This window comes from Cyclopterus lumpus, chromosome 18 (assembly GCF_009769545.1).
Source record: "Cyclopterus lumpus isolate fCycLum1 chromosome 18, fCycLum1.pri, whole genome shotgun sequence".
In the NCBI taxonomy this organism is placed as follows: domain Eukaryota; kingdom Metazoa; phylum Chordata; class Actinopteri; order Perciformes; family Cyclopteridae; genus Cyclopterus; species Cyclopterus lumpus.
Genome location: NC_046983.1, coordinates 8,734,764 through 8,752,061, shown reverse-complemented (window position 1 = coordinate 8,752,061; position 17,298 = coordinate 8,734,764). Strand labels below are relative to the sequence as shown.

At 41.2% G+C, this 17,298-nt stretch overlaps 2 protein-coding genes and 1 non-coding gene across 5 annotated transcripts; all 3 read right to left on the bottom strand.

Annotated features, from left to right (window-relative positions):
* Positions 1 to 475: 475 nt before the first annotated feature.
* On the bottom strand, positions 476 to 3,279 carry LOC117747630 (N-acyl-aromatic-L-amino acid amidohydrolase (carboxylate-forming) B-like). The gene is made up of 6 exons (XM_034557012.1): positions 2,864 to 3,279; positions 2,592 to 2,787; positions 2,363 to 2,456; positions 2,158 to 2,265; positions 1,957 to 2,069; positions 476 to 794 (listed from the first exon to the last, which is right to left on the bottom strand). The coding sequence occupies exons 1-6, from the start codon at positions 3,124 to 3,126 to the stop codon at positions 549 to 551; spliced, it is 1,020 nt and encodes a 339-aa protein (XP_034412903.1). The 5' UTR covers positions 3,127 to 3,279; the 3' UTR covers positions 476 to 548.
* A 1,327-nt stretch (positions 3,280 to 4,606) lies between these two features.
* On the bottom strand, positions 4,607 to 15,686 carry LOC117747724 (oxysterol-binding protein 1-like). Of its 3 annotated transcripts, none has more exons than XM_034557150.1 (17): positions 15,295 to 15,686; positions 14,248 to 14,420; positions 13,763 to 13,971; positions 13,485 to 13,653; positions 13,015 to 13,126; positions 12,663 to 12,846; positions 12,319 to 12,439; positions 11,945 to 12,002; positions 11,577 to 11,741; positions 10,305 to 10,550; positions 9,425 to 9,545; positions 9,109 to 9,212; positions 8,821 to 8,916; positions 7,780 to 7,964; positions 6,613 to 6,848; positions 6,469 to 6,507; positions 4,607 to 6,365 (listed from the first exon to the last, which is right to left on the bottom strand). In XM_034557150.1, exons 2-17 carry the CDS (start codon positions 14,382 to 14,384, stop codon positions 6,223 to 6,225), a joined length of 2,325 nt encoding a protein of 774 aa, XP_034413041.1. In that variant the 5' UTR covers positions 14,385 to 14,420; positions 15,295 to 15,686; the 3' UTR covers positions 4,607 to 6,222. The 3 variants fall into 3 exon arrangements, with proteins under 3 accessions (XP_034413041.1, XP_034413040.1, XP_034413043.1); XM_034557149.1 differs by having other exon boundaries at positions 15,349 to 15,686; XM_034557152.1 differs by lacking the exon at positions 6,469 to 6,507 and having other exon boundaries at positions 15,349 to 15,686.
* Positions 15,687 to 16,298: 612 nt separating this feature from the next.
* trnar-ucu lies at positions 16,299 to 16,387 on the bottom strand. Its single transcript is given in 2 exon segments — positions 16,299 to 16,334; positions 16,351 to 16,387. It is a non-coding gene; the product is annotated as a tRNA-Arg (tRNA).
* Between the last annotated feature and the right edge of the window lie 911 nt (positions 16,388 to 17,298).

Here is a 17,298-nt window from a genome sequence, read left to right as displayed (position 1 = left end):
ACTTTGCATTTAGATTATTTTTAACAAATCCTGAATAATATTGCTGGAGTGGTCAGTTGTGAATTTCTATTTTTTGAAGAAGTATCCTAAAAAGATATTATTTTAGAAAAGAAACATTATCCTAAAAACTATGATATATGTTTGCAGATATATAAATGAATTATAAATTTAAAAAACTAAAGAATGTCTGTGAAATGAAATGTGTGGTCTGATGGGTCTCATCAGTCAGATTGTATCTTGCATATTCAACCCTATAATTCAAGAAATTGTTCCATCACTGCATTCCCTGTAGTGTAAATATGAAATCCATTATCCACGTACGCCTGTGCTTTGTTGTGAATGTACAGTGGGTGTGTTGTTCACTCTCCAGTTGTGAGCCTAAACGGTTAATAATTGTCGTTACTATTTAATTACTTAAATATCGTGTGTGTGTGTGTGTGTGTGTGTTCTCTCCAATCAGCCGCTGTTGTTTCAATAAAAGCTTTTTGTAACATTTATTTCATAGTCACATCAGTCTCATCATGTCGAGGTGAGTTCAAAGTCCATCCTCACTCCTCTTCCTCTGAAGCCAATTCCTGTACGTGAGCTGCTTGTTCCTGCTCCGTCTGCACCCGGATTGTGGGAATCACCACGCGCCTTTTTCTTGCCAGGGACAGTGCGATGCCCTTCTCGTAATAAGCACATTCATTGATGAAGAAAGGATAAAGAGGTTCATTTCCCTTGTACCTCAGAGTTTCCCCTGAGAAAGTCTGGAACAGTGGGTCTTCAGGGTGGAGCGGGCAGAAATCTCGGTCCTGTGTGGAGGGACAGTCAATTAGGTTGATTGCTAACGAGCAACACCTGTGAGATGTAACGTTTGCAACTCAATCTCCACGTGTGTGTGTGTGTGTGTGTATATATGTGAGGTTTGAAAGCAGCCGGGCCACAAACAATAGGTGCTAACAAGCTGTTTACTGTAGTGGACACACACACACACACACACACGCACACGCACACGCACACACGCACACACGCACACGCACGGGCCTCAAGGTCCTTCATGGTTGTTTGTCCTGATTAACAATCATGACACTACAGTGACAATTCAAATTTCACTGACTCAGGATTTCCTGCCAAACACCGGATACGATACGATCAGCGTGTGTGTTACATTTTCAGCATAAATTACGATGTGAAGTTCACAGAGCCGGCTATTTATGGCAAGAATGCTATTTGTGTCAGCCCCAGACAATAACAAAGACACTATTGTACTTTAAACTGAACCTACCTGTTCCTATTCCGGTTTTCTACTGGAAACGTCACACTGCCAGTTGCAGTGTGATCAACACATCACAACAGTCACTTTTTCTTAATCCTTTCTGTCAACACTCATAATACTGATTTCCCCATTCAAACAAGACTTTTATGGCTATTTGACATTATCTTCAATGCATAGCAACAACAGTACAGGGCAACGGATAAACACTCGCGTGGCGATCGTTCTATTAGCTCTTTGGTTTATTTCACTGCGTACTTCGTGCAGAATGGGCTTGTTTACGAGAAGGAAGAGTGTAAATATAGCTTGAGTTCAGGTGATAATTACAGGTTACTTGCTGTTATGAAAACCATGTTGTGGACGTCATGCTGTCTCATGACTACGTTACACAAAGAGGCCCCACCCTGTGTTATGCGTCACAACTGTGTGTGCGCATGGTCGAATATTCATTGTAGAAAATAAAAGTGCCACCAAGTACACACAATAGATTGACACCAACTATAAGTCAAAAGGCTTTGTTATTTTTTGGATTATTTGTTTAACTGCCCACTAGTGTTAAGTAGTTTATATTCTTATTGTTGGTCTTGTAATTATATACACTCCCTGGACTATTCAAACCAAGATAATAGGCTTGCATTTAAATCGGCCTATTTGTAGTCCTTGAAGCTACAGGATAGGTTAGACAAGGGTTTCAGACATACCTGGAGGTGAGGATGAACGGCTGCTGTGATGTTGCGGGTCTCACTGTCTCTTGGGTAGTCGATGTGTTTAATCATGGTGAACACATCCACAGATTCTCCTTCAAAAAGAGTACCTAATAATAAAAGAAGGGTTTTAAAACAAGACCTAAAAGGGCTTAAAAGATGCACAAAGTTTGAGAAGCAAAAATACTCAAATTGTACCTGAGTTGAAGAAACAAACCCAATCGAGCATGTGCTGCACGCCAGCTTTCATTGCCGTGTAGACGTTTGACCTCACCACACCGTGGGGCTGGGGGCCGATCTCCATGGCTGCAGAAAATGGATTTTAGATGAGAAAGATGGTAGATTATCAAACATGCTCGTTGCTTTAAATAAACTGGCCCTATTGTAAATATGAAAAACTCACCGAAGCCATGCTTTCCCACAGAATCGAGGGAATATGATTCTTTATTGGAGACTTCAAAATGAATGTACCTCATTGGTATATCTGGCATCTTCCTCTGAAAATGAGAAGTCACTCTTGACTTTAGATTTCTGGGATTATATCAGTTCTTTGCTCCATTTAAGTGTAAAGTTCCTCAAACATACAGCGTGAATGGACTGTACTTGAGTGCTCAGGAACAGTTGGCGCTTGCCTGCAGGTGTCTGAATATGTGCAGGCAGATCCAGTCGCAGTCAGAGTACGCGATGAGGCACAGGCCCATGTTGGCAGTGGTGTTGTGGAGGTCGCAAACAAGATCTACTGCCCCAGAACGTCCTTTGGGACCCAGCATGGCGTTCAGTTCTCGGGATCTGATCATCTCGTAGGGGACAGTGCCTGAAGTGAGACCACTGGGAGACAGAGAAACAATCTGAGCATCATCATCACAACAGTAACCACGAGCAGCGTCCCCTCTCATCGCCTTACTTGAGGGTTGCGTGAGTGAAGCAGCGGTTGAGGTCGGTGTCGACGTATCTGCGGCACTGCTGCATGGCTCGCGGGTTCGACAGCACCTTCAACACTGACAGAGGCTCCTCCTCCTCCTGCTCCTCTTCCTTCTCCATCACTCCCTTCTTCACCTTCAGCAGCTCTCTCACCAAGTACACCCCGGACAGCTCGTTGCCATGGGTACCACCGCACACAGCGACCCGGGACAGCCTTGGTAAACACACCACTTCGTCCACCTCCATCTGAGAGAGAGCAGGCAGAGATACAGTGGAAAAAGTGCAAGAATTCAAGGATTTATTGTTTCGTCCTCCTCTATTACTGTATATTCCGCATCCAGTTTCGAGCGGCACACGCACAGATTGCTTTGCATTTTCTCTGCTTGTACGCTACTTGTGTCTCTTTTTATTCCACACACATCAACATCAAATGATGTAAAATGACACACGGATGTTTGATTCCCCTGGTTTCACTCGGTGGGAGGTATCACTTACTCCAGTGTTGATGTCACTGGGCACATTGTAGACAACAACTGCAACACAAAGCGGACATATTGATTCTTGAAACCTTACCTCGCTGTTCTGGCTTGCTGGAAACTGTAAAGGGGCAGTTCCGGTTTCACTGAAGCGTCTCTGAGATTAAAAGTCTATTTAAAGTCTCTTAACTCAAGGTAAAACAGGATTAACTTTCAGCTCCACATTCACAAATAAGAGGAATCGTACTGTACATCTTACCCAGTCTACCCTTCCCTACCCTCTCTCTTCATTCTCCCCCCGTGGTTTACCCTCTCCCAGGCTTTCATGCAGTTTCACTGAATCAGCATTCCCATCCCTCCCTCTGTACAGGCTCTCACCGTCTCTCTACCACCTCTTGTCCACTGCACTGTACTATACTCTATGGTGTGTCCTGAGTGTGATGTGGTGCATCAGTTGCTTCCTTTGGTCCCCCCCCCCCCCGTCCCCACCACCACCACCACCACACACACACACACACAATTCTCTCTGCCCCATGTATAGGACGGTAGGTTCCAGTCTACCTTTCAGAGATATTGGCTAAAAATAAATCTGCTGGCATGACACAGCAGGAGAGGCGCCTGTGATGTGTACAGTGAAAGAAACAGCTCCACTCACAGGGAAAATAAACACGCATTCAATCTTAACCTGTAAATACAAGGAGGTACCTAATAGTAGGTTTAATTGTGTTGTAATACCCATTTGTCAGACTTCTTTCTTTTGCCAATTGGCATAATCACACATGTCATTCATCTTTTTGTGTTTGTCTATGTTGTATAATTGTTTGCTGCTCCCAATACTGTTTTTAAGGGCCAACACTATCAATTAACGCACATATCCATACACAGATCAACTATTTTAATAAATGCGGACAATTTTCATGGTATTTTTAGCAATTTAACAATAAGGTACAAATTAAATGGGATTTTATTTCATTTGCTTACAATCTAATTTGGTTACCTGTGAAAATTCTGTATTTATATTGATTTTAAATTAACCGTTGCATACAAATAACAAATGCAACTGGAACACAAACATGTTTTAATTGGGTTTTATTATTGTATTGACAAGATTTGTCATACCTTCTTGAGCTCCTACTAAACATGAGGACAGAAACTCCCAAAATAATTGATTTTGCAAGTCATTCATTTTGTTACCTAATTAATCATTAATGGGAATGTTGTAGTAAATTAAAGAACACTATGAAAAGCTATTTGTTTGACATCACAGCATTTGTTTATTACATTATCTTTTTTCGTGTTAATACAAAATACTGAACAATGTCATTCATATCGGCCCTCTCAGTAAAGTATAGAAACTCACTTTTTTTCTGAAAATAAAGACATTCCTTTTCCAATCAGATGACTGGAACCAAAACTGAAAGAAAAAAAATCTACCTTAAAGTTTTTAATACTAAATTAATTTCTATACATTTATAAAATCATAGTTATTTGCAATGCTGTTAAATTCCTTGTTTCTTTATTCTTAATTTTTAAGTACACTTACAAACAAATTATGAAATTCTCACACACAAACACACACAATATCCCATGTTTTTGGTGTCAAAATGTACTTGCATATGTATGAACTCTTCAGCAGATACACAAAGGTGTATTTTGACCACTGCATTTACTTTGAATCGTTTTCTTTGCTTATTTGTCTGCGTTCCTCTCAAAACACAAAAACAATCTGCAAAATGGAAAGAACATTATTCCAATATTTTAAAAAGGGTTAATTTCAATAATTGTTATTAAATGAAACCGCACTAATTGGAAGATTTCATATGGCAATATGGCAAAACAAGCGTTTTGCCATATTGCAAGTCTTTTCCCTACTTCTTCAAAAGTTGTAATTGTTGCACAAGAAACCTCTCAATGTCAGCAACATATCCACGGAGGTGTGATTTAAAAACAAACAAGAGCTGGTTGCTCTTTTCTAAGGCGAAGAGAGGGCCCTAGTGGCCAAATCAAACTTTTCACCATCATAATTTTCATCAGGCCATTTGTGATGGAAAAAAAAAAATATATATATATATATATAAAATCTGTTCTACCTACTATACATGAGTATGGAGGTTCAATCTGTATTTCAGACAATCATTTCTTTTTAAACACTGTGTACTGCACAGTGGCAGTGGTGTAAAGTGATGCAAGAGCAGATATGCAGTCATACACACAAGCACACTAGAACCGTCACTTCATTACATTAAGACACTAAATCAGAGAGATAAACAAGAAATCCTTGCTAACGTTTTGAAGGCCACCAGTCGACATTTTAATGAAATTATTTGAATCGTATCTATACATAAATGTATATATTAACCAGGTCTTACCCCCTTTTTTCTTTTCTTTTTTGTGATTACCAAAGCACACAATGCTGTGGATGACAACAGGAAAACTATATCATCTCACAGGATGTTATAAGCACAAAACCTGCTCTCTGCTCACTTGAGCAGAGAGACTAAAAGATGAATGTGTGATTTGGAAGCACTGTGCATTCCATTTCCTCCCCTACAGCCGGACCCGAGTCAAAGCAGCACAAAATGTCTTTGTTCCAGTCCTCTCAGATGTGTGATGGCAACAAGGGGGTAGGCGCTAAGACTCAAGGAGAGGGGAACCAAAATGGGATGAAGGGGGGAGGCCAGAGGAAAAACCCTGCTCCCCCGCTGGGTCAGACAGCAGTGATCGTCCTGGAGATCTCTTAGAACAGAGAGCCGCTGGAGGGAGTCAACTGTCCAAGTGGGGGGACAAGCCGGCCTTTGTGGTAGCTGTCCACCAGGTGGCTTCGAGGGATCGGTCTCTTCGGGGCACTTTGCAGTCAATGCTGAGGTCAAAATATGTCCGGACAGCCCTCCCAGCTGCCACAGTCCTTGGCTTCCCAATAGCCTCCCTTGTAGATGTGGATTTGCTCACCTGTGATTTGGTCCTCGCAGCGCTCGAACCAAAGAGCCTGGTAGCTGTCATGAGGCGCGCCTGAACGACAGAAAACATGTGTTAACAACAAAGACAGAAAACCTAGATAGAGGATTCAAACAGGAATGAAAGCATGATGGGGCGGCAATAAAGTAGTACTTGCTTTTTAAGGATAGATCAGTAAGAGAGTCCTCTTCGACAGCTTTTAGAAGAGAAAAGGATCATTTTTTTACCACCATATTCCAAGATTTCCCCCATGCACGACAGAGAGGAATACAGATAAAGTAAACACACACTAGACACTCACTTTCTTCTGACTGGCTGGAGGTGCGTTGGCTGGCAGCTTCCCTCTCTCTCTCCCGCCGGACACTGCGCTGCTTCTCCTCCAGTCGCTGCTTCTCCGAGTTGGCCTCGTCCCAGCGGCCGTCCTCCATCAGACGCTGGTCAGGCCGGCGCCGGCTGTCAGTGGGAGCCATGCCCTCCTCAGGCTCGTTTAGGGTCAGCGCCAAGTCAGTGAAGTAGTACATGGTCTCTGCTCCCTCACTGTGGAGAAGCAAAGATGAAAAACGGTCAAAGGGCTGAATAGACCTTTAACAGAGATGCAATTCTCTCTTCACTGATGGGAAAGTAGTACTACACAGACAATAACTAACTTTTGACGCAGCTTGTTGTTTATTACCTCTCGCTTATTCTATTGAATAAGTATTATTATATTTTAAATTGTTTGTTTGTAGCTTTTTTTTTAAATGTGCACTGGTTAGTACCTGGACATCATACAGTCCATACAATCAAAATAAAGAATACACAAAATGCACGCTGAAAGGGAGCGCCAGTCAAAATGACGCTGCTATTTTTATATGGATGTGTTCCAATAAACACACCAAGAAAGACGAGTTTGAAAGGCGACAAGTAAATACAGGCAGTACCTTGCTGGTTGGCAGGAGATCCATCTGCAGCACATTAAAGTATTTGGCGTGACATCATATTTTTTTTTCATATAATTTTTTGTAAAGCACTTTGAGTTGAATCATATTCATGAAATCGGCTTTAAAAATAAAGTTGATTGTTAATACTATAAAAATGAGGAACACAAAATGAACGAACATATACAAACAAGGAGAATTGAGACTGAGTGTACGTGGATAGCATGGGTGGCCACAGAGCTAATACACTGGTGTTGGTGTGGAGTGTTGAGAATTGTTCAGCTTTAATCAATTATAAGAGCAGGGTGTTGCACAATATTTTATTGTGGCAGTGAGTCCCTGACCCCCCCATCCCCCCTTTTTTCCTCAAATTTCCTGCCAACCATCTTTTACCGTGTATTTTGTGATTATTTCTGGTTATAAATAAATGAAAAATGATTTTGTACAGTATATGATTACATTTTGATAGATAACTGATGTCTTTTTAGTGCTTTTCAAATATTTCAGAGCATAATGTTACTCACACCTAACCATGTACTGATAGTACTTACGGGAGAGGGTTCCTCCTCCAAACCTCTCTGGCTTTGAGCGTTTGATAGACGGTCTTCTGTTTGCCCTCTGTGCCATTCTCTCCTCTGCTGCTCTGCATTACCCGGGAAAACTCCATCTTCTCATCCCACGTGCCCGACAGCACGTAGTGGGCCTTGCCGTCCTTGTCCATCACCACACCTGTCACCTGAAGAGAGAGAGTTAACAGGGGAGTGAAGCATCACGGGTCATTTAAACTTAAGAGACTGGTCACAGGGTAGAGGGCATAGAAGTCTTACTGTAGTTTAGTTATAGTTAAGACTTTGTTGAGTTGATTTCTGGTTTGATTCCATGCAAACTGGATGTTTGTCATTTGTCATTAAGACACATTTTGGCAAATTAAAAAGTAGCCTAATCGGCAACCTGTGCTGCCGGCGTCCCGTTGATAAACCCACCTTGTATTGCATTAGTATTCAGCAATAAGAAAATGTTAACACGACATTATGTTTGTTTACAAATGAAATGTCGGACAGGCCGTGCCCAATTTACTACAGATGAACTTTTAGTAGAGGTGGATGTTGTGTTTGTTCACTAGACAGTCGTTCATAAACGGTAGGCCGCTCCCCTCTAGTGGGGCGCAGTGGTACTACAGGTGGGGCGCAGGAGGAAATTTCAAAAATCCACAATAAGCTATTTCTTTGCCAGTGTGCTTTTTCGCACATGTATAACTCTATTTGCATTGTTCTAACAAAGTGATTTCACATTTGGTTTACTTGAAAGTGATTGCAATTTTCTTTATTCTATTATTTGAAAAAGCACAGATGGAGGAGTCACAAAAGGTTATTTCAATAAAAAGTCAGCATAGACCATTTTGTTTGGGGCATGAACACTTTTCTTCCTCCAAAGTGGGGCGTGACAGAAAAAGTTTGAGAACCACTGCTTTAGGAAGACGAAATCAACAGCGGTTTACACCAGTCAGTGTATTGCAAGCTCAAATTGAAGGTTGAAGTAGGGGGGGGTCGGAGGATGGAAAGGGGCACAGGCTCTCGGGGCCCTTTTCTCACCTTCCTGGCAACATCTCTGGAGAAGTAGCTGTAAGGAGCAAACTTCAAGTGGCAGTGGTCTCCGGTGGTGTGGTTCACCACGTCTATCTCTCCTGACTGGCAGAAAGCAAGAAGAATCAAGTTATAAAGAACACAGGCTAGTGCGCTATCAACAATAAGAAGTAGAACAAAATGAATAAAAAGAATGTTGTGCAATTCTTTATATTTTTTTATGTGTATAAAAACATAAAACGTGTCAAAATTGTATGTTTAAATGTGTCATTTTACTTTTTTATCCGTCAGTCTCACCTGATCGATCCACAGTTTTCCTACGATGATGTTGTGCACTGTGGTGGTGACTTTCTTCCATGTGTAATGATTGTTGCCCTTCTCAAAGATTGCGTGTATTGTGCCTGCGAGGAAAGCGAAAAGGAAACAAAACAAACTGTTGATCTACAATTAACCAAAAGGTGTGACTTGCATTCCGCCGGCTAAACTGAATTCTTCACAGGAGCACCGACTGTGTCATGCATTCAATACGTGTTTGAAAGAAACCCACAATGGAGTCACTCCCTGAACCTACATCATGATTACACTGCAAGGCATGCTTAATATGTTCTCTTACCTAAAGGCATAATGGAGAGGTACTTCCCTCTGAACTTGCTGGCAACAGTGATTTCCTGCCTCAGGGTCCAGCCACGATTGGAAATCACATGGTGCGCTGCTGCAGGGGGGTGGTGACTCACCTGAGAAAAAGGTTGAGGTTGCACGAAGGGTACAAATGTTTTAAAAATAAAAAAGAACTTGGCACGGCACAATGGAAAGTCTGTCCACAAATAGTGCAAAGTGTTCTGTCATATTTCAACAACTTAACAGTTGAGATTCAACAATTCCACTTTATCTGTAGAGGTTTATCAAAAAAAGCAAATTGAGTGATCTAGCAGCTCTAAATAGCGCCTTCTCCACAGCTACATGATCACCGGATGTGTGTTGTTAGACGGGATTTATTTTCTTGGTCTTCAGGAATAGGAACCTTTCAGCCACTTTTCCAGCAATAAGCCTCCAATCTGTGTCCTGCAGTCCCCTCCCCAAATCATTTTCCGGTTCTGCTTTTTACCCAAAAAAGAAAGCGGACTTTGCTTATTTTAAACATCCATGCCAGAGTATGCGCCAAATTATATATTATCACAAACATATATCTTCATCGGAGTCGTGTATCTTTAGGTCAAAATGCCACGAACACAAATAACTTCTAATACATGTTTAGTTTAAATTGCGACCACAAAAAGATTGTTGATTAACCACGACTCCTCTAAACCTTAATTATGATCAAACTGTCCTTCAATTACTGATGTGATTTGTCAAGACACATAATTGTTACTTATCTGTAACAAGCAATCCAAAAAGGAAGCAAAATACTATAAAAATGAAGTTTAAGACTTCCTTCCTTCAGTTTAATGTCCTTGGTGGTAGTTCTACATCTCTGTGTTTGTTTTTTCTCTCACCTGCTCGCAGAGGGAGCGGTAGCCACTCTCTCTCCGACGGTCCAGCTCATACGTCTCTCCCAGCAGAGGGTTGAAGGGTTTGCCAGTGCGGTAGACGGTGGTCGAGTAGGAAGACACGGAGAAGGCGGCCACGTAGCACATCTGCTCCAGCGAACTCTGGCACTTGGAGGCCTTGTCCAGCAGCTCGTGGTACTCGAGGTCCTCAGACAACCGCTGCAGCATGGAAATGGGCTCGTTGAAGTTCACCTGGAGGTCAGAATGAAACAAATTGATGTTAGCATTCCCGCTCAGCCCATAATATTTAGTTGGAAATGTCAATTTCTACTACCATGGTCTTTCTAAGCAACAACAGGCCCAATTACACATCTAAATATAGGGCATGCTCTTTTACTATATACAGTATAATGAATTCTATATTATAGCCCTAAAATACTGGATTCTTGAGGCTGATACTGTTATTGACAATTGGGTTTATAAAAAATATGATAACGATATATATCGGCCAATTCAAAAACATGAACACATACTATCAACAAAGTATTTTAAAAAGGACGCCTTTTTTGTGACAAATATACATACTGAGCAGTCTTAATAATTGAATAAGTATGTACTGTTTGTATAATGAGTACATTGTATTATTGTATTGAATATTGTGGCAAGTGTGATAAGTAGTAGTAATGATGATGATGATGATGATGATGATTTTTGTGGTGTTTTTTTTGTCTTGTGGAATGTTTGTGTCTTTCCATTTTGGATTGAATCTGTGTATTTTTGTTTTGTTTTTACTCATTTACTGTATTACTTTTTGGATGAAGAGTGTTATGTATAGTTTGTTTATGACTGCATGAAACCAAACCAAACCCAGATTCCTGCATTGTTGACTGAAAGGTGATGTTGGAGGAGCACACCCACGTCAGACTAGACAGAACACAGGTGTAAATCTACAGTAAGTCTCTAAAGGAACAAACAAACCTGTTTTTTAAATGGTCTGTCACTCTAAACTGTCAACAGAGCTATTTTAACCACAAATGAAAGAATGTCTTGTGACACAACCCATGGCACAGCTGCACAATGGTGCCAATAGTTTACTGATGGGACCTGATTGTCTTTGTCACAGTGAATGCTTTTGTTTTGGAAGCATTCAAAGACGTATAAAAGAGCAACCGCCCGAAGAGGAGGTGGAACTGCCCGAGGCCTTCAGTGGCAAGGTTGAATAACAAACTTCCTGTCAGTCACATTTGATTTGGAGTAACCTCTAAAGAGAATACTCACGGGCATCGGGATCTTGGACAGCTCTTTGCCAATACAGTTTTTCATGATACTCCACAGGTTGAGAGAGTAGTTGGGTTTGTCTGAAATGCATGTCCGTCTTTTCTTCAGTGGAACCAACTCCTGTGAGGGAGATTCCTGGTTCATCGCTAAAGGCTCCTCATTAAGCTAAAAGGCAGAACATTATGTCAATAAACAGCATATTTCTGGAAATAATAAAAACTTTCAAAACAGATTGACAGTTTTTGTTAAAATATGTTTGCAATTTATATTGAAAGTAATAAATGAGAGTTGAAATCATTTTAATGAGGTTCAAGCTGAAAAAAAACAGTGAACCAGTCTTTTAACAGTCATCCCAGAATAAAACCTACCGATTGATCATCAGGACACATGTCACTGTTGAAACCGCTGATATTACTGCTTGACCTTCTGCAAAGAGGTTCAAAAACAAAGTGTCTCAGTTTATCATACAAGGAAATTCAACATTACCTGGTTCAACTCAATCAATCAATCAACCGTTTCACAATAAGGGAGGGTTGACGACATCAACCCGTATAATCATATCTCATCAAGCAAGTCATACAAGGAACTGGGTTAAGGCATTGTATCTTGCTTACAATGCTTTTATTGTAAGCACTGTAAAAAAGATTAAAAGGTCCGTGGGAATTCAACAATTAAAGAGTCTTTCCTTATGTGACGGCATTTGCAGTAAATAAGTGTGTACGGCGAATGAATGTCCACTGACTTGTGAAACTGGGGGTCTGCCGGCACAGTGATGAACTCAGGTGCTTCCTCCATTGCATCAAAGAACTCATTGTCGTCGTCATCGTCGTCACTGGCCTCACCTTTTCCCGGACCAGCAGCACCTTAACCAAAGACTGCTTTGTCAGTGTGTCCTATATAGATACTTAAAACCTAATTACAGTTATGAATAAATCCTTTTTTTAAATTGTATTTAACTTTAAATTAAAAGCATTTTCCCCATTGCTGACAACAATTATCAAGAAAACTGCTCAGGAAACCCTGATAGTGAGTTGGGAAAAGAACTGAGCATATCCTCACTGTAACAGCGTCAGAGTCCCGTCTTACTTGTATTGTCTGCAGTAGCATTAGCCTGTGCAGCCCCTCTGAACGCTCTCTCCAGGTGGTTGTGCTGCTTGGCCAGTTGCTCTAAAGTCTCCTCCAGTCTGACCCGCTGGTCCCGCTCTGCTTGAAGGGCTTTCTGCCACCGCTTGCTATGAGCCTGAGCGAGCGCAAGAAAGTCTCGGCACGCCTGAAGGGCAAAACATGCAACACGGTCTAACTAGAGCTTTTTGAACAGTTAATTTGGCCTGCACATACTACAGATTGTATAAAGTGTAGATGTGTAAAGGAGAGTGGCTCCTTTACACATCAGACATGTATAAGAAATAAGTAAACTGAGCAAAGAGGCAACACCTACATTAATCATGGCATTGGAGGTGATGCGGAACAGCGTGGCCCTCTCTGTCACCTGGCGGATCTTATCCCCAGCCTCTCCAGTCATTCGCAAACTGTCCAGTTCTGATAAAGACCTGCAATAAATATCAAAATGTACAATGTGATTAAGCAGTTGGGACAATATACCATCAACATACACTGTAAAAGGCCATCAGCCTCAGACTCAATGGGTTTATTATTCAAACTCATGCTTGTTATGTCTGTCAACTGCTGTGTTTGTTTATTTACATGATCTTTTACAAATAGTGCAACATCACATCTAAACACTGCATGTGACTGTCAATGCAACAGCGATATGATATTCTGGACATAAGGCCATTACTTAAAAAAAGGTTTTGAAATGGAGTTTTCATGTCAAACATTAGTGTGCGTATGTCTCAGGAAGTAATAGTGACGAGAGAGAGCGAGAGCAATAGGTTGTTCAAGGCTGACCTCTGGAGGGCAGAGCCATGCTTTGAAATTAGATCGTTGCAGGTGCTGAGATCCTCCACCTTGCTGCCTAGTGTTCTGAGAGCAGACTGAACTTCTGAATTCTGCGATACGCCACCTTGTCCGGGTGCTGCCGGCGGGGAAGACGGGGAAAAGTCGTCCCCCGAGTCATCTGTTTACGATCGAAGCAAAAGGAAAGCAAAAAAACACATCAGAACAAAAAGGCTTTCATGGGGCACTGAATACTTGTTTTTTTTGGTCTGCCTATGTTTACGTTTTACCTGACTCAGCCTGCATGCGTGCTGCCTTGGCTTTGGCCAGTTCCAGGGCAGTGATCCAGCGCTGACGTTCTACTTCACAGCTGGCCTTCAGGTGGTAGGTCTGTGCTCCACCGTTGGAGATGACAAAGTTGCAGGCGTCATCCACAGTGATAGTTGCTGTGGCCAGGTTGATTGTACCTCGACACGTGTGGCCCATCTCTGCTTGGGTCCTATTGATCAGAGGTGTTGGGGAAATGTAACCAAACAGAAAACAAACAGCATGTTTGTGTTTCATTGAGTACAATATTAGAACTAGGCTTCAATCCACCAACAAAATTCAACTGAAGTAGGAAAGACATATATATTTTTTGGAGGTTGATTGTCCCCCTGCTTAATCAACAGCCTACTAATGAATCAGTAGTTTGGCACATTGAGGTTGAGAGATTTCTCTGGTGACATGATCATGGGATATCCCCCGATTTTATGTGTTTTACAGGCAAGCCTACCTGTAGTATGACAAAAGGCCATTGCTCAGGACAAACCATCTCCGCTGATAACCCTTGATGTAATTTGTCCACTTGAACACCCATCCTTTGTATGTGTCGCCAGCAGGAGGGGGAGTGGGGGTCTTGGGCTCCGACATCACAGCCCCCAAAATCAAGAGACAGATTTTAGGAACCTTTGGGGGAAATTAAAATAAAAATATTGTATGTTAAATGATGGGGCTTGTGTTCTCATATTGGGAGGACATTATTTAACAATAAGCAGGCTGCCTCAAAATTAATCAGCAACTTTTTTTTGTCAATTCATTCATCGTTCAACTTATTCTCAGCAAACAAGTCACAAATTCGCTGCTCCAAGCTTCTCAAATGAGCATATTTTTTGTGTTTTTTTATTATTATTTTGGACTGTGTCAAACAAGGCAAGATATTTTCTTCTGCTATCTTGGACTTTGTGAAATTGCAATAATTAATAAATAATGAAGACATCTGTTAAACGCAGTCTTACATTAATACTACAGTAAGGGGGCTAAAACACTGGTGATTGATATTGATATTTCAGTGTGTGGTTTAACAGGTAAAACATTAACCATGGAATCAATACAGATTTACTGCTGACACGTTTTACTAAGAAAACGTGTTTCACCTGGAATTAGATGTGCATAAAAGGGACTGACTTGTGATTAAACCCCCTAAGTGTGATTCTGTTTTCCTAATTTGCCTACGACCCAGTTAAATATGAATTTACACAGTAGACAATATTTTAAAACCCTGTGATTATAATGTTATAGACAGGGAAATTTGACAGTTGTGCAATTAACAAAAGAACACAGATGATAACATGAAAGCTTCTGACACATTGATGAGCATGACACCAGAGGCTAACCGGTTAGCTCCACGTAGGCCAATGGGAGTCATGGTAATGACAGCCCATAAAGTAAAGAAACCCCGACGTGTCGTGTTTTCTCGAACTCAACCAGCTGACACAGTGCACATTCACTACATGGTCGTTGTTGTTGTTGTTTTTAAAGAGAGAAAAAAAGAAAGCCGCACCGCTCGTTAATCCACGAGCTCGCTTTCAAGCTGGCCGACGGGACAAATGTTTACCTTGACGTGTCCCAAATGTGAGCTGAGGGAAGCAGACACCCGGTGAAGTCACAGCTAACTTTGACACCCATACGCTACTGCACCTAGCTAGCTGGCTGGGAAGGCTAGCTAGCTGACCAACACAGGACAGCTTATGGTGAAAGCAAGTAAACCGAAGACGTCGACGACACGAGCGCGTTGGTTGTAAAATAAAGTGACACCGACGGGTTTCATGAGTGTCCCTCAATGCTAGTGTGTATAGTGTTCATTCTACAGCTGCGTACGCCGTTAATAATCTACAGCTAGCTACATCTAACTAGCCTAGCGTTGGCTCGTTGGTTACACCCGGTGCAACATAATGTTTGTCTCGTCTGGAAACAGATGGGCAACATTGTTTCCCCTTTGCCTTCAAAGTAAAACTGCATTTTGTCGGTATTATTTGCCGCTTAAAAACAAGTCTTAATGTTCATCTCAGTCAGCGGTCATCACAATACAAATGATGTGATATCTACATTTCCATAAATGTATTCGTTTTTGCGTGTCAGAAAATCAGTATATTTACTGATAAGTGTTCCCCTATTCCACTTTAGTATTTTAGCGCGAGAACGTGTTTTATTTTGAAGGATACAAGCGGAAACAAACTTGATTGAATGCTGCTAACCTTGCACATTCGGGTGATTATTTGTACTACTCACTAGCTCGCTCAACTAACGTTTACGTCGGCAACAGTGTCAAATATATTAATAATAAAATACATTTAAACTACTGAACGCTGTTAGGAAGGTATATTAATGAGAGCACTCCTCGTTTATGTAAACGTTGGAGCAAGCTGGCTAGCTACCTTTTTACTGAAAAGGACACAATACCAGTTTACACATACTGAACTGTAAACGAAACTGTGGACATGTGCATTATTTTGCTTAAAATGTGTCTAACATATCGCCATATGAAAAAGAAATATAAGAAAAATACGACTCCGGTGGGACTCGAACCCACAACCTTTGAATCACTTCAATTATGACCTAGAAGTCCAATGCGCTATCCATTGCGCCACGGAGCCACTTGTTGCATATAAACGGTTACAGACACTTTATTTAATTCCCGAGGATGTATGGCTATGTAAGAAACATGACATGTATGGATCATATACTGCTCATAATGTATGGCCGTTGGCGTTGATTTACCTGGAGCAAAAACCACAATTTCTTTCATAAACACTACATTTGGAAACAAATAATGAACCTGCGTTGTGGGATGTTAAACACTGGGTGGCGGTAAAGCCCCATTCACGACACGCTTGACGTCTTGAACCGGTGACTCTACGGTTCCGACCGAGTCCCCACCTAATAACAAAACACACAAATTATTTCATTTAATTCCATATAATTGAGTTCATTTCTAGGAATCACCTTTTCAAATCAATATGACACACTTAAAGGCGTCATACGGCTTGGCTTTACCAAAAACAGTACGAGCTCATTCTAATTAAGTAAGAGTCTGATTGTCATGGAGTGGTATTGCTAAATTTACTAAAGTACCGTGTTTAATACTTATTTATTATTATTAATAATAATAATAATAATATACCTGTCGTGACGCATATGCCCCCTTACAATGCTTTAATTCTGACTCATAGTGATTCTGGGACATCATCTGACTATGATATAGGGCATAATATGAAATCAGTATTACAAGGTGGTCATGACTGAATACAACTGATAGGCATATAAACTACACAGCTGCCTTAAGTAATGTGTTACCAAATGTCCAGAAGATTAAGTGACAAGGCCAAAATAAATCTGAGATCTGGGAATGAAGTGGGGTGAAAAGTACAATATGAATGAATATAGCATATAATGGAAATACCCAGGTAACGTACCTCACAATTGTACAGCCCACCACTGTGTAAAAGGCCCGCAGAGCCAAACTAAGGACCTTATGTGATGATGAAGAAGACAAAGAATAGGACAA

Excerpts from the sequence above, each read along its gene's own strand:
- LOC117747630 (XM_034557012.1), bottom strand. The coding sequence starts at position 3,126 with ATGGAGGTGGACGAAGTGGTGTGTTTACCAAGGCTGTCCCGGGTCGCT. Across the intron at positions 2,788-2,863 it reads TTCACTCACGCAACCCTCAA|TGGTCTCACTTCAGGCACTG; the intron begins GTAAGGCGATGA and ends TCTGTCTCCCAG. Across the intron at positions 2,070-2,157 it reads GGTTTGTTTCTTCAACTCAG|GTACTCTTTTTGAAGGAGAA; the intron begins GTACAATTTGAG and ends TTTTATTATTAG.
- LOC117747724 (XM_034557150.1), bottom strand. The coding sequence starts at position 14,384 with ATGTCGGAGCCCAAGACCCCCACTCCCCCTCCTGCTGGCGACACATAC. Across the intron at positions 12,440-12,662 it reads TGCTACTGCAGACAATACAA|GTGCTGCTGGTCCGGGAAAA; the intron begins GTAAGACGGGAC and ends TCTTTGGTTAAG. Across the intron at positions 6,366-6,468 it reads TACTGATCTATCCTTAAAAA|GCGCGCCTCATGACAGCTAC; the intron begins GCAAGTACTACT and ends TCTGTCGTTCAG.